Raw genomic sequence first — 17042 nt, 5'->3', positions numbered from 1 at the left:
ATTTCACAGTCTTCAGTATACAACAACAGTCTTTCACATACCATATCACGTAAACTGTGAGTCATTCTAAAACAAGATGGTTTGGTGTAAATTCCAGGTTTTTCCCTAAAGTACATACTGAGTGATGGGATAAAGTTCTGGGATCACATATACAATGGAGGGCAAGATAGTGCAATAACAAAAAAAACAACTTATTTTAAAGAGAAGGGTTCAGATAGAAAAATATGAGAAGACTCAGAAACAGTGTTTTGAGGTAGGTCCTACATGAATACTTCAGTTATTAATTGCAGTTCAGAAGACAAGTATCAAAAATTGGTAATGAAGATTAAAAAAAAGAATTTATATAAATAAGATACAATGTTCTAAGAAACTGCCATGTTAATTGGACTCCAGAAAGGTTGAAACTAATGTCTTAAATAATACATACAGCACCAATTACGTTTACTCACATGTAGCATGATGTGTTTCAGGAATTTCTTCACATTCCCCAAAAAAAGTATGGTGTTCATTTCCTACAAACTGTTCCGAATGTGGCAGGAAAAGGCAGAAATGACGGTGATAAAAAAAGTACCCTCCACTGATCCCACCTGGGTAGCCGCTTGATCTAATACGCTGCTCCCTGAGCGGTAAGGCGTACCGGTCCCCGGCACAAATCCACCCAGTGGATTGGTGTCAAGGTCTGGTGTGCCGGCCATACTGTGGATGGTTTTTAAGGCGGTTTTCCATCTGCCTCAGCGAATACAGGCTGGTTCCCCTTATTCTGCCTCAGTTACACTGTCAGAGATTGCTGCGCAAACACTGTCTCTGCATACGCGTACACCATAATTACACTACCACGCAAACATTTGGGGCTACACTCATCTGGCATGAGACATTCCCAGTCCACTGGGGGCTGAAATGCGCAATAACCATGGGTTCGGTGTGGGGCGGCAGTGGGGTGGGTGGACTGTTGTGGCCTATCGTGGGGTTGTGAACCACTGAGGGCTATGCTGAGACAAACCCTCTCTGTCATTTCTAGGTCCCCGGTTCAATACACAATACATGCTTCACTGCACACCATAATATGGACAGAGGAGTACAAATATATACAATAAGAAATGGAGACTACAGTATTTATCCAATTTGTGTCAAATAATGGCTTAAGGTAAACTCTTCCATTTTATGTCAAAGTTTTATGCAGAATGAATACAAATCATGAAACATAATTCTCTATATTTCTTTCTTGTCCCACCTTTTTATTTGTTCATTTGAATTTCATTGTGAAATTCATCATTGCCAATAAGTGATATGGCTATCTGGAATCTGAAACACTGTATAACAATAATGCAATCTGCCCTTAGCCAAATGTAACTTTATTATTTTGAAAAGAAAGTGTGCTGTAATTATTAGTTTAAAATAATGTGTGTGTTTTTCCTCTGCTTTTCTTCTACACTATTTTCTGCTGAAATTCTCTCTCCTTTTCTCCTCTGTCCGGCAGAACAAACATACTGAATGGTAAATGTAGCACAATAGCTCAACACAGGAAATCAAGTGTTGGATATAGAAAAACTGGCAATGGGAGTGGGGGATAAATATGACAGAAGTATAAATAAAGTCTTGAAATAGTCAAAACTGTAAATGGTATGAACACTGGCTGCAGAAGTATAATGGGGCCCTGCTTTATAAGAATTTTTACATTTGAAATTATTGGGAATTTCCAGTTCTGCTGTCTTTTACATAAGGCCGGAGTGCTTTTAGCACCTGACCTTTATACAATCACAAATTTTACTCTCTCACCTATCACAGGAGCAGAACAATTATTTCTCCCACCACCACAAATGACACTTGTTTTTATCATGTTATAAGATTTTAGAAAAAGGTTCTATGTTTGTTTGAATTATTCAGTGAAAACTTCTCTTACCTCACGACTGTTAATATGAATGTTGGAAGCCATTTCTTCTATATCAGCCAGACTGGATGATACAGATGTTGGTGTCTCAGGACTAGGACAATGTGGGAAAAGCAGTAACTTCTCAGTTGTTTGTGATTTCCTGACAAATTGAAATACAAAGAATAGGCATATTTACCTCAACAGTAACACAAAAACATCAAAACAGACACCATTACACAACAACTGAAAATGTGAAATAGCGGATTGCGTCAATTTGGACAAACTCTTGGCCAGTTTAATGAGAGGCAGTACCTGTAGAAGCAAGTTTAACACATAATTTCTCACTTTTTCATATGCAAATAAAGTGTACGAGGAAGATGAGTACCTTTGTCCTCTAAATTTTATTAAAATTGCAATGCTGCCAACAGAATTTGTCTATAAGAGAGATAATAACTATTTACAATTATTTCTCTATCTTCTCAAAACCAAGCATAATATTTTATGTTAAGCTTTCTCCCTGGGGTTTGCAGATGAAATTAATAATGCACATACAGGGGAAGCACACATATGGCAACCTTATATCAAGAACATTTGTTAAAAGATCATGCTGAAACACCACAGGAGCAGTTCCTTGTTCAAAAGTTCCAATTTGCTGCTATATACTGTTCTTCAAAATAATCACAACTTTACAATGTCAGAAATAAAAAAACATTAAGTAACGTATGGCATGAGAATCAGCAAATCATTATTTCCCTTGCTCCATTTGCAAGTGAAACAGGAAAGCAAATGCCTTGCAGTTGTACAGTGAACCCCCCACCACCTGCTCCACAGTGGTTCACAGTGTTTCTAGATGCAACATCCAGAGTACAGGCAGAACATTTTGATTGCAAACTTAAAGAAAACATGTCACTCCTCTTCTCCACAACAAATTTACAATTAAAATAAATAAACAAAAAGTTACATCTAAATTGGTTGCTTACACTGCCACCATTACCACCACATTTGGTCTAATATCAGTAAAATAATCTCTCACATACAATATAAGTTGCAAAAGTAAGCATCACTGAGCCACTTCTTAATACACTGTCAACATCAGAACAAAAACAACAACTGAAAGATGTTAAGTATGTGCACCATTACAAGTGAGATACAGCAACTTATCACCTCTCATTGCTGATTTTTTTTTAATTGTAAAAATCCACTGACTGCAAGTATTTTGTATAAAATATGAACTAAGAAAAAGAAATTCTTAGTTTATTGTTTAGCACATTTACCTGGGTTTAGCCCATATGACTAGATCATAGATCTCAGCCTGCAGGTTTTGAGGCAGCTCTTCAAATAATTCACTATCCATAATGTCAGGATTCAAGGAGATGAAGTTTAAACAGGCGCTCTAGAAGGATACAAATGCAGTCCAATGTAACATTTAATTAACCAGAGATGAACACCTTAGATATACACTACAAATATCACTTATAAAATCATCCATTCTGACCTTAACCTTTACCATAGCACAATCTCATAGTCAGGGGATATCACAAAACGTCAGCTGTAAAAAGTTATATAAGATGTATCATGTACAAAGGTTGCAACATTTTTACACAGATATTTTGAATGAAAATATCATGCCAAGTTAAAGAAGAATTATCTTCCTGTCACACTCTAGTTCATGTAAATTTATTTTTTAGTTTATGTAAATTTATTTTTGTCACTTTATATCTATTGCATTAAGAACAACATAAAGCAATTAGAGAGCAGAGAGAATGCAGGATATAGCTATGACTGTGGACTGAGAAGCAATGGAGTGACAGCATGGTCATGATAACTATTCTGCACATTTTTTCCAAGTGGTTTTAACATTGGTATTCATGAGCAGTTCTCACCAAGTACCCGATACATAATTTCTGAAGTGACTTACAGAAAATGAATGTTTTATCAGAGATGTAGAAGTCACATGACAACTTGAACACCATGTAGCTATAATGTTTTATACTGTAATTACAATGAACCTAAAATAAAGCAGCACATTCAATAAATTTGTAGTAAATCGTACATCAAATTCAGTTCTAAAATGAAATGAAATAAAATCTCTAACTTACCCGAAGAGTTTTTGCATTAATTTGGTCACTCATACTCAGGAAATAAAGCACTGAATCTTCATCAATGTGTCTTCTTAATCCCTGTTCGCATGCTTGTTTCAATGAGTCGACCTCATATCGATCACTGAGAAGCATAAGGTCAGCTAACTGATCAGCAGTCAGCTCTCGGGTACGCAACTGTCCACTGTACAGGTAGTGAAGGAATGTTGAGAAAAGGAATGGATTTGTATCATGAACCACTATTTTCCTGTAAAAATCGAAACATTTACCCCTTTTACCACCATAAATTCAATACAAATACAACATGGAAATTTTTCTATAAATAGAAACATTTTGGGCAACCACTAGGATTATCTGCATTGAAAGCTTTAATATAACATTGAGGGTGTCAATGTAACAGTTCATATGTTTTACTATTATGGTACACACTTCCTCGGTACATACTGGCTCACTAGTTCTCCAATCTTCAATCAGTTCAGAATACTGTACAAAGACAAGGGTCTATATAAAGTGCAAAGGATATGAAAGAAAGACTAGGGAGGTATTGCTATTAAGACCAGAAACACTGAGAAAATAAAATGTATAAATAGTTGCACCAAATTAGTTACAATTTAAAAAAAGAAAGCAATCTCAAATGTTGTTTTGTTTTAGGGCACAAAAACAATTAGGGTCGTACGTTCCCTGTAACACTAACACAAAAGAGAGAAGTTAAAAAAGACTACATATCAATCCCAATCAATGGACGAGGAGACAGCTAAAAACAGGAACGCGGAGGAAGTTCTATAAAAATGTGCCATAGAGAAACGAAGGTTCAGAACTAAAAATTAAATGGCCTTTGCCATGTTGCTATGACAGACAAAAAGTAAAACACAGTCAACAGCTCCCGCATCTTTCACTAAAACGGCCAATAACTACAACAGCAAACACAAACGAGAACATAGGCAGTTAAAAAAAGGGCATTCCATCAGGAAATGGTGGACCATCAAAAGCTGAGCACAATGTGCACAAAGTAGTGATGAGCACCACTTAACAAATGATGATGGCTAAAAAGACAGTGCCCAATACATAACCTAGTTAAAATGATCTCCTTGTGGCGAGGGGGCCAAGAGGTGGTCATTCAAGCTGCTGGGAGAGGCTTAATAACCCATAGCTTCTTCCCATGAAGGGAGGACCAGTGGTGATGTCAATAGCCTTGGCAGTAGCGACAGTGGCCTCGTTTCCTGTCAGACCAACATGACCAGAAAACCACATAGACATCCATCAATAGTGAGCAAGTGGCATCTTTCCTGGACCCATTGCACTAAAGAATGGACAGTGCACAGCACACAAAAGGCTTTGAAGGGCACCAAGAGAGACTGAGCAGATGATGCAATTGAAAATCCCGTGTGGCCAGATGTACTGTGTGGCCTGATACAGGGCAAAGAGCTCTGCTTTAAATACTGAGAAGTGTTCTGGAATGACAAAGGCACACCCAACACCATGGTCAGTCCGGGAACCATCAATGTACACAAAGATACTATCACGAAGTTCCATGAGAAGGGGTCATGAAACTGAAAGCAATAGATTGAGGCTGGGGTAGTGTCCTCAGGAAGCGAATGAAAGCCAAGGTGAACACAGGCCACAACATGATGTCAGGAAAATTGCAGGTAGTGTGAAGTTATGCTGCCAGAGCAAGAGCTGAAAGCAAACTCCAGGAGATAACAGAGAAGAGGGACGCACCCCATACTGGCAGTCAAAGGAGTCATAGAAGGAGGCGGCACAGGACGGGTGGCCAAGCATGGCAGACAAACGGCATGCACTTATGCAGAGGAGAAAGCCACGGCTGTAGGACAGCCGTAGTTTGGCAGCTTCTGCATACAGAATGGGCTACTATAAAAGGCGCCAGCGGCCAAACAGATGCCACGATGGTGGATAGTATTTAGACGGCATAAGAGGGATGGATGTGCAGATGTATATATGAAGCACCCTTAGCCTAGTTTCGAACAGACAAGGGACTGGTGTAAACGGAGGAGGGTGGTTCAATCTGCTCCCCAGGAAGTACCATTGAGGACATCTAGAACATTGAGGGGCCGCATACAGCGGGCTGCCAGGTAAGACATGTGAAGGACCAAGACAGTTTCCTATTGAGCAGGAGCCCCAGTAATTTTGTATTTTCAATGAATGTAAGAGCCAGAAATTCATACAAACGGTTTTGTCAGTGAAAAAACAAAAGCCACTGTTGATGTTCCATGAGTAATGACAATCAAGACATCGATGAAGAAACCACTCCCTGGAGAACTGCAATAGATGGGAAAATCGTCAATGAAAAGGGAGCTGGAGATGCCTGGCAGGAGACAGACCATCATAGGGTTAATGGTGATAGCAAAGAGGATGGTGCTCACGATGGAATCCTAATGCACACAAGTTTTCTGGATAAAGGTGTCCAAAAAGGAATAACCCACATATACCTAGAAAACTCTGTCTTTTAAAAATTCCTGAAGGAAGCGAGGCATGCAGCCTCGGATGCCCCACGTGTAGAAAGTACGGAGGATACCAGTTCTCCAGTAGGTGTCGGAGGTTGGTTCCAAATTGAAAAACATTGCCACAGTCTGGGATTTCTGCAGAAAACCATTCATGACATGGGTGGACAAGTGACGAGATGGTCAACTGTAGAACATCGCGTTCAAAATCCATAATGTCAGTGGTTAGTAAATTGCGAGACTCGAGTCACTATACCAGCCGGGCATGAATCATACGTTCCATCATCTCACAAACACAGCTGGTGAGAGAAGGTGTTAGTCCTTACCGGGCTTAGGTATGGGTATGTCAGAGGCTTCACGTCAGCGTCTGGAGAATGTGCCTCTGCCAGGATGCGGTTGTATGTATGAAGCAGAAAGTGCTTACCCACAAGAGAAAGGTGCTGCAACATCTGAATGTGATCATCATCTGGGCCTCGGGTGGAGGATCAAGATGGAGTGAAAGCATGACCTAGATCCCTCATAGTAAAGGCAGCTTGTAGCAATCATGATTCAGAGAAGAGAATGGTATCACCAAAGCCTCCTCCACTCATTTCCGATGGAGGAAGACAGAGTGAGGAGCTCGAAATCTCCACAAAATGGCGGCCTAAGATGTTGGAGATAGCAATGGGTCCACAAGGACATTGTCTCAGCCATCGGAGGTTGGCCCATATGACAGAAGAGGGAGTGGAACTGTTAAAAGTACTAGCGAATAAAATCCAGCTAGCTTTTTTGCTATCCTGAATAACAAAACAACACTGTGCATGCAACTGTTTATAACGAATGCAGTTTGATATCTTAGGATGACGGTCAAATGCATGGATAGCATGTCTCCGTGCACGAATTGCGCCGCGGCACGCCTCAGTTCACCAATAGACCAGGACATGGCTTGGTAAAGAGGAAGTGCGAGGAATGAAATGTTCTATGGCATCAAGGATAACTTTTTATGGTATTCTACCTAGTCATCACAAGTGAGGAAATGTTTTTCGTCGAAGGCCACCAGGGAGGAGTAAAGCCTCCTGTAGACCTTAGTAAGCTGCCATTTGGGTGTGCAAGTAGGTGAGATAGGTGTCAGCAAACTGATAGCACACAAGAAATGGTGGTTCGAGTATATGTCAGAGGGACCGGACCACTGAAGACGACGTGCAAGCTGGGCAGTGCAGAAGGATATGTCCAATTGGGAAAAGGTGGGAGTGGAGTCTGAAAGGAATGTGGGTACTCCTCTGTTAAGGCAGAAGTTAAGTTGATTGAGAAGGTCAGCCAAGAGGGCACCTCTCAAACAGCCTCTGTTAGAATCCCAAAGGGGATGGTGCACATTAAAGTCACCAAGCAGCAGAAAAGGGTGAGGTAGCTGCCCAATAAGCTGGACATTGAATGACAGAGGGATGTACATAGTACAAAGGGAAAAGATTAAGTGAGGGAAAAGATTAAGCGAGGGAAAAGATTAAGTGAGGGAAAAGATTAAGTGAGGGAAAAGATTAAGTGAGGGAAAAGATTAAGTGAGGGAAAAGATTAAGTGAGGGAAAAGATTAAGTGAGGGAAAAGATTAAGTGAGGGAAAAGATTAAGTGAGGGAAAAGATTAAGTGAGGGAAAAGATTAAGTGAGGGAAAAGATTAAGTGAGGGAAAAGATTAAGTGAGGGAAAAGATTAAGTGAGGGAAAAGATTAAGTGAGGGAAAAGATTAAGTGAGGGAAAAGATTAAGTGAGGGAAAAGATTAAGTGAGGGAAAAGATTAAGTGAGGGAAAAGATTAAGCGAGGGAAAAGATTAAGTGAGGGAGGAAACAGTGAAATGCAACAGCTTGAAGGTGCATATCAGGTAGATGGGTTGACTATGAACGTCATCTAGTACAAGCACCATGACTCCCCCTCAAGATGGGACGCCATCCTCTGGGGAAGGTCAAAATGGACCAAGAAGAAATACGAGAGCTCAAAGCGGTCATGAGGATACAATTTTGTTTCCGGAAGGCAGAGAACAAGTGGATGCAGCAGTTCTATGAGCAGCAATTAATCCTCTCTGTTGGATCGAAGACTGAACATTCCACTGGCGGAGAGTCAAGACAAGGAAAAAAACAAAGGGGTAGCTCCTTGGTGGCTGCCGAGTGGCAGCCTCTGAAGACTCGCTGCAGAGGCAGCTACATGAGCTCTATAGCGGTGTCAGCATTCTTCTGTCAGCCTGTGGAGTTCATGGCAGAAAAACAGTTGGTGTTGTGCACCGGTGACATGGATGTTGGCCGGGCAAGGCTAACACACTACAACATTGCTGAAGAGGATATTCGAGTCGGCAAAGGACTCAGATGTTGGATGGCTGGAGGGACATAGGAAGTCTTCATGGGAGTAATCCTTCTGTTCTTACTGGCCTGCCAGTTGTGTAGCTGTTGACTTCACCCCATGAAAAAGAGGAACCTCAAAACCCTAAGCGAAGGAAGAATAGGAGAAGGTGAACAAAGAAAGAAAAAAGGAATGAAAAACAGTGGAGGGCATTCTGATATTGACTACTGCAAATGAAGAATACATTTCCAAAAAAAGCCCAGACATGTTCCCCAAGGGAGTGGAAAAAGAACTGCAAGAGGATAGACATGCAGCATGGAGGAAAAACAGGCTGCTATGGCTGGGGCCTTGTGGTAGCCTATCAGGAACCTGCCAAAGAGTGGCAAGTCCCCTGTGGTGCAAGTGGTGGAGGGTACACTGTGTACCACTTATAGTCATGAAAAGTTCGCGGGAAGAACGACTGCCAGTAAACCAATGTTTGGGCTCAAATATCTCTAACTTTATCTTCAGAGTCTTTTCATGAGATTTACAGAGCAAAAAGTAATACACCTGTTGACTCTCCTAGGAATGTACACTCTCAGAGCTTCAACAGTAACCTACACCGTGATGCAGAATATAGATATTTTATGGAAATAAGTGTTTCCAGTGATTGTCCTACAATCGTGTAGTCATAGAATAATGGCTCTTTTTGTCTATGTATATGCAATATGTTACATTTCTTTATGATGAGGGTCAATTGCCACTCCCTGTACTAAACATCAGTCCTCTGCAGGTGATCTTGCATTTTGCTACAATTTTATAGCATTGCAACTTCTCTGTATACAACAGCATCATCTGCAGGCTTTTACACACACACACACACACACACACACACACACACACACACACACACACGAGAATGACATGCTAGAAAGTCCAGAAACTATTCAATCCAATCGCACAGTTGGTCTGATAGTCCGTACACTCCTAGTTTATTCATTACGTGGCAGAGCAGAACTGTACTAAATGCCTTACAAAAGTTAAGGAACACAGCATCTACCGGGGTGCTGGTATCTGCCGCCTTCAGGGTCTCTTTGACGAACAGACTAAGTTATGTTTCATGCAATCGTTGTTTTTGGAGCCCATGTTTACTCCTTTTCAGAAGAGACTCATAATAATATGCTAGCATAAAACATGTTTCAAAATTCTACAACTGACATATGTGAGAGATACAGGACTACAGTTTGTTTCCAAGACGCTATCAGGTATGGAACTTCTCTTTTATTGTTGTGGTATTCTGTTATGAGAGATATCAGTGCCTGGTCTGGAAGAATGAAAAAGGAAGAAGGAAGAAGGAAGAAAAACTGTCTCCATACTTCTAGAGACCAAAAAGCTACCAGCCTGTTTAACCGCTGCTAGACAGGTGTTCAAAATTTATAAGGGGAAAACAATGAGAAAGTCAAAATCTCAAGAAGCAAGTATGATCACTCAAGGACTAAATAAATCTTCCTATTTGACATAGGCCTACAGCTGTTTGCAAATGTGAAAAGTTAACACATAGCTAAAACCAGGGGCCCTATCCTGTATCTTTCTGCCATTTTGCCAATCGCTTCAGTACGCGAGTGCATCGAATGGTCTTGCTTTCGAAACAGAGCCCCAATATTATTCAGTAAGCATTTCGAAAGCGATGCCGAATGATCCTAGAAAACTGAAATGCTGTTGTCAGTTCTCCTCGCGCCAACTAATGAAAAGCAATCTACCTCAGATCCGCGAATGCGCACTGCAGCGCCTTAGCGGCACGAACTCTAAGTGGCTAGCAGATGACACAGGCATGGCATTCTTCATAGTACCGAAAAGTGTGGTTAGAGTACGAATACTGTTCAAATTTCGCTGACCACGGGCTTCCACGAACGCATGATAACAATAGAATATTGACTGTGTTCTGGAAAATGTTGTATATATCACATTATGTCATTTTATTCTCATTCACATCAACATCTTGTTTTGGATTTTACGTTTCAGAATACAAGTTAGGAATGGAGTGTAGTACCACATTGTACAAATATATCAGTAGAAACCCAAAAAATTCGTCATTTTTTTCTGTTTTCCGCTGTTCCTTAGTTGCTTCAAAATTCATGGAGGTACGTTCCTTCTATGCAACTAATCAAAGGCAGTTTCTTTATTGCCACAAACATTTCGCTTCCTTTATCCCTGATGATGTTTCACAAATAAAAGAAGTGAAACTTACATGGGAATAAACTGTCTTCAATTAGTTGCATAGACACAACACAAATCGACGAACGCGAAAAATTGTTTAAGAGAGTGTCAAAGAACAACAAGTTGCATAGAATGTGGTCGTAGCTCACTCCTAGAGATCCAAAAGATGAAGCAGCCTGCTTCCCTATAGGGTATATCAACGATTTGGTTCATGAAAACAAAATTTTGAAAATCAACTTTTCGAGAGCATGTGGTGAGTGCAGCAATAGAACTTTGTTGTTGTTTATAACATGCATCTGATGAATCAAAATGTTTCATACATGGTGGTATAGTCTGAAAATATTGTGGTGGTAACCTTTCATCTCTGTCTACTGTTATTAAAGAATTGATCGCAGATAAATACTTGTGACAAGCCTGAGTATAAAGACGACTGCTGCTAGTTTCATTCGCAGTAAGTAACGTTGTGCTCTTAGATTCCTGCCTGACCCCACTGTTGTAAATCGCTACGTATTAAAAAAAAGGTGAATTATTTGTGACAGGTAGTAGTATAAATGTCACGGTCAGTTGTTTCATGCACAGTAATTTCATCCTTCATTTCTTAAGCATATGAAAGTCACGAAATCGGAGATACTCGTTACTGAGAAAGCACGCTCTCATATGTAAATTCCAACGAATATTTCAGAAAAATGCTTAACTTTGATGATTAACGAAGTCTCAGAATGTGTTGGGGGAGGGGGGAGCGGGGGGGGGGGGGGGGGGGGGGGGGGGGAATCTTCGCATCCAGCTGTATATATGAACCTACGCCCTTTGCCACAGCAGTCCATCGCCTTACCAACTTTGCTGCTACAACTTGCTTGCTGGTGGTGCTATATTTTATGTAATTTCATTTGAGAAAGAGACAGACTGACTTCGTTGTCGAATGACACGGGCATAAGCCGTAAATGCTTGAAATTTTGGAAGGTTTACTCCATCAGACTTCACAAAATTCCTTTGAATTGTCACTTAAAAGTTTTAAACACTTTTTGATAATTAATATGTAAATCATTTGCAGAAAAGTACACAAGGTCACTAGTAATTTCAGCTAACACTCATGTAATATACGTAAGCAGAGCTGGTGTCTTGATATTTAAACTCTTAATTGCATAAACATAACAGGTATTTTGAGAGAATATTGACCGAATTTTTTTTTTTTTTTTTTTTTTTTTTTATCATTGCCAGTAACTACCTAACCAACCATATTTCTAACAAAGGATAATAGTCTATTATGAACTCACTTTCCCACCAGACGCGTCCTATGGTGATTCTTTAATAACACAATCATTAAATCAAAAGCTAAAACTGCTCAATATGTTTAAAATAACAAATGATAGGTGTAAATAAACCACAGCTAACTGAACAACAGGGCCATACCGAAATCCAAAACCTCTGTGTACAGTTGTCGAAAAATCGGCGGGAGGACCGTTCGGTAACAGGGCTCCGAAGCTTACTGAATAGGACATTTGGATAAAGAACTGAAAATGATGTCACTACCGAGACTAGCCTATTGCACCGATTGGTATGAACAATATAGAATAGGGCCCCAGTGCATGACTTTTTCAGGCTGCATCTGTTACTAGCAGAGCAGCTGATTCAAGTTGAAATGCTGATATTTTATATGATAACTGGAAAACCTTCTACCTTTTATTATATTGTACTAATGATCATAATAAAACATAGTTTATCCAAGATTGTGCATTACTATGTGCCTCGTAGACTATGTACCTATCAATTGCTTCTCTCATCCCAGACAAGAGAGCCCGACGAAACCAGTCACATCGAGCAGCAACTATAACTCTGTGTGCCCTCACACTGGCCGCTTCCTCAGGCTGTTCTTCTAACTGTTGAGGTTCGGGCTGTGGCTGTGGCTGTGATAACTGTAGCTGTGGCTCACTGGAAGGTGATTGTTGTGCTTCTTCAGACCTGCTCCTCTCCTTGCCACCATGTCTTGAAGTTTCATTACCCTCCTCAGCTGCAGTCTGCTTTGTCTGACTAGCTGTGTGATCTATCACACAATCTGGAGCATCTGCAAGTTTACAAGATGGACATTTGCAGCATGGCAGTCACACTGTAAATTTATGTCAACAACTGTCAAAGATTGTGATAATGCAGCTGCATCTGTTAGTGACTTTGGTTTAAGAAGTACAAACTATTATCTTATAAATGTCTGAATAAGGTTACCAAACGTCTTCAGTGAAGAACTAATGTCGGTAAAATTTGTGACTATACCCTAACCTTAATCAGATATAGTAAAATGTAATCTGAAATGGCCCATACACAATTACGTTTTGTGTCCTATAATAAACAACTCCAATTAACTCTTGCTCATCACTACAATCTCTTTTATACTGCAGCATTCAACATCCTCATGCACATTGTTGAAAACAGCATGAAAGTTACAACTGTCTTGCATCACTGGAAAAAATGACACATTTGCAATTGTTGAAGCAAACTTACAGCTCTTATGAGTGGTGATACAATCATGCTGGAAATTCCTAATGTAAGCAATTATCAGGACAATTTCATGGTGAAACAATTGATCAAAAAAATGCACATACTTGTTTTTGCATAACTTTTTAAAAAAAAGCATTCATAATTGCCTTTCTAAAAGACAAAGCAGCAATTAACAGAATTATAGAACACACTCATCTTTTAATTTTCAGGCTTTTACATAAATATTACTAAGCTGGTATATGTTAACTAAGGAGGAACCTATTTGTGATACTTGGGGCAGATGTTTCACTAGACTACAAGCCTGCCTGAATCCCACATGTTATGGGTTAATAAAAATTACAGGTTAAAAGTGTTTTGTGGTGTGTAGGCTGTGTACAAATGTATAATTAGTCCCTAAAGTGAACAATTATCAGCTACCAATGCATAAATACTGCTTTGATTAAAATCAAAGTTTCAAGTTCTCATTACTGGAACATATGTATCACTAGCACTGAATGCTGGATATCTGAGTATCACTCTCGGTTGCTGTCCTAAAGCCACTCTAAAGACAGTGACAAGTATTTCTTCCAAACAAAAATGTCTGACAGACCTAAACATATGTATTAAATACTGGCAAAATATAAATGAATGTCAATCCTAGTTGTAGATTTTGATTATAGTTTGTTTTTAATACCAGCAACCTGTCTCTTGTTACTGTCCAAGAGTGTAATATTCATACATATTAACATGAATAAATTTTCTGTTGCACCACAACAGTTCTGCAAGCACAACACAAACCACCAATGATGAGAATTGGCCTGAAGGGTGCAGGCAATTAGCCACACTGCACTGCAGTGCAGCGGGAACGGCATACAATGCCAGTATCTCCAAGTCCTCTACTCAGGACATTTACCTATCAGTCTATAAAATTCATAAACTTTTTTCCATTTGGTGTAACTGTGTAATACAATTAGAAGACTATATATTCACTGTTTCCTGCTTCAGTAAATCTGAGCATTCTGGACAAACTAACAGTATTTTAACAATGAAAAGAAGCAGGGGGTGTGTTCTCCTGCCGCTGCTTGATGAGTAGATGTTTTTATCTACCCAGTCACATTAGATCAACAGTATTTTAAGATTTTCCCCCCTTAAGTGTCAAACAGTGAAAAGTCCAGGATGGAACAACAACTAACTGCAAAAGGACAGATTGCCACTCACCACATAGAGAAGGCACCAAATCGCAGACAGATACAATGAAAACGCTAAATATTTCAGTTTTCAGATGAAATCCTTCTTCAGAGGTAGAAAACACACACACATTCACACAAGCCTTTGTGAATTTGTGAGAATTTTCTTCTTTGGAAGAAGGAATTTATATGGAAACTTAACTATTTAGCATCCTTTCGCATTGTGCCTGTCTGTGACTCAACACCACCTCTATGTAATGAGTAGCAATCTATCCATTTGCGCTTGGTTTTTCCTTGAGTAGTGTTCTCAATGTACAATCAGAGACTGAATTCCAAGCTGCTGAACTTTCGTTTGCATTTCCTATTTCTGCTTGTCTGCAGGTGTTTTGTTAACCAGTTTTGACAAATAGATGGCTACTGTTAACATAGTTATCATATGAGACTTAAATAAAAAAAGCCTTCATAATGTTATGAAAAGTAGAGCTGCCCCTCACCATATAGGGAGATGCTGAGTTGCAGATAGGACCAACAAAAAGACACTAGAAAAAAGCACGCACGCACGCACGCGCGCGCGCGCAGACTGCAGTCTCTGGCAACTGAAGCCACACTGCGAGCAGCACCACCAGTGCATAACGGGAGTGGCAACTGGGTGGAGATAAGGAGGAAACTGGGGCAGGGAGGAGGACACTAAAGTGCTGCTGGCGAGTGCGCAGAGATGAGGTGGAGCAAGGTTAGGGCAGCTATGTGCAATTGGAAGGTTAGATGGAGGGCAGGGTAGAGGTGGGTGTGGAGGGGTAGTAGAAAATAAGAGAAGTAAAAAGACAGGGTATGATGGTGAAATGAGGGCTCTGTGGTGCTAGAATGGGAACAGGGAAGGGGCTGGATGTGTGAGGACGATGACTAACGAAGTTTGAGGTCAGAAGGGTTACGGGAACATAGGATATACTGCAGGGAAAGTTCCTACTTGTGCAATCCAGAAAAGCTGGTGTTGATGGGAAGGGTCCATGTGGCATAGGCTGTGAAGCAGTCACTGTAATGAAAAGTGTCGTGTTGGGCAGCGCGCAGAGCAACAGGATGGCCCACTAGTTTCATGGGCACAGTTTGTCAGTGGACAGACAGCTTGTTGGTTGTCATGTCCACATAGAATGCAGCACAGTGGTTGCAGCTTAGCTTGTAGATCACTTGACAGGTTTCACAGGTAGCCCTGCCTTTGATGGGATAGATGATGTTTGTGAATAGACTGGTGTAGGAGGTGGTGGGGGATGTATAGGACACATATTGCATCTAAGTCTATTACAGAAACATGAGCCACGAGGTAAGGCATTCGGAGCAGGGGTTGTGTAGAGATGTAAGAGTATATTGTGTAGGTTCAATGGACAGTGGAATACCACGGTAGGAGGGTTGGGAAGAATAGTGGGCAGGACATTTCTCATTTCAGAGCATAACGAGAGGTAATCAAAACCCTGGTGGAGAATGTAATTCAGTTGGTCCAGTCCCAGATGGTACTGAGTTACGAAGGAAATGCACATATGTGGGCGGACAGTGATACCTTTGGAGGTGGTAGGAGACAGGAAAGGCAAGGCATGGGAGATTTGTTTTTGTTCAAGATTGGGAGGAAAGTTAAGGTCTATGAAGGTTTCAGTGAGACTGTCAATATATTTTGAGAACAACTATTTGTCACTGTGCAGGTGCGACGACAGCGGGTGGGTAGGCTGTGTGGAAGGGACTTCTTGGTATGGAATAGGTAGCAGCTGTCGAAGTAGAGGTATTGCTGGTAGTTAGTAGGTTTAATATGGACAGAGGGGTACTGATGTAGCCATCTTTAAGGTGGAGGTCAGCATCGAGGACGGGGGGGGGGGGGGGGGTGGTTGTGTTGAGTAGGACCAGGTGAAGCAAATGGGTGAGAAGGTGTTGAGGTTCTGGAGGAATATCTATAGCATGTCATCATCCAGATCACGAAGATGTCATCAAAGAATCTGAGCCAGGTGAGAGGTTTGGTATTATGGGTGTTTAGGAAGGATTCCTCTAGATGGCCCATCCTATGCCAACCCATTGATGGGCCATCTAGAGGAATCCTTCCTGAACACCCAGAATCCTAAACCACTCACCCGATTCAGATTCGTTGATGACATCTTTGTGATCTGGATCGAGGGTGAGGACACCCTATCCACAATCCTCCACAACATCAACAGCTTCTCCCTCATTTGCTTCATCTGCTCCTACTCAACCCAACAAGCCACCTTAATAGATGTTGACCTCCACCTCAAAGATGATTACGTCAGTACCTCTGTCCATATCAAACCTACTAATCACCAGCAATAACTCCACTTCAACAGCTGCCACACATTCCATACTAAGACGTCCCTTCCATACAGCCTAGCCACCCATGACCGTGCATCTGCAGTGACGAGCAGTCCTTCTCAAAATATACCGAGGATCTCACTGAAGCCTTCATT

The 17042-nt window shown here is 40.8% G+C and overlaps 1 protein-coding gene across 3 annotated transcripts in view; it reads right to left on the bottom strand.

Moving 5' to 3' along the window:
• The window catches only part of LOC126236967 (uncharacterized), a 128726-nt gene that overhangs the window by 11238 nt on the left and 100446 nt on the right, over window positions 1–17042 (bottom strand). For all 3 annotated transcript variants that reach the window (XR_007545015.1, XR_007545016.1, XM_049946681.1), the window contains 4 exons: window positions 12692–12992; window positions 3970–4216; window positions 3145–3263; window positions 1901–2030 (listed from right to left, as the gene is read on the bottom strand). Coding sequence is in view for 1 of the 3 variants with exons in the window: in XM_049946681.1 (XP_049802638.1) it covers window positions 1901–2030; window positions 3145–3263; window positions 3970–4216; window positions 12692–12992 (797 nt within the window). In the remaining 2 variants the exon portion in view is untranslated. The remainder of the gene's footprint in view (window positions 1–1900; window positions 2031–3144; window positions 3264–3969; window positions 4217–12691; window positions 12993–17042) is intronic.

The sequence above is a fragment of the Schistocerca nitens genome, chromosome 1, assembly GCF_023898315.1.
Source record: "Schistocerca nitens isolate TAMUIC-IGC-003100 chromosome 1, iqSchNite1.1, whole genome shotgun sequence".
NCBI lineage: Eukaryota > Metazoa > Arthropoda > Insecta > Orthoptera > Acrididae > Schistocerca > Schistocerca nitens.
Note: the sequence above shows the minus strand (reverse complement) of the source record. Positions and strands in the feature narration are given on the sequence as shown.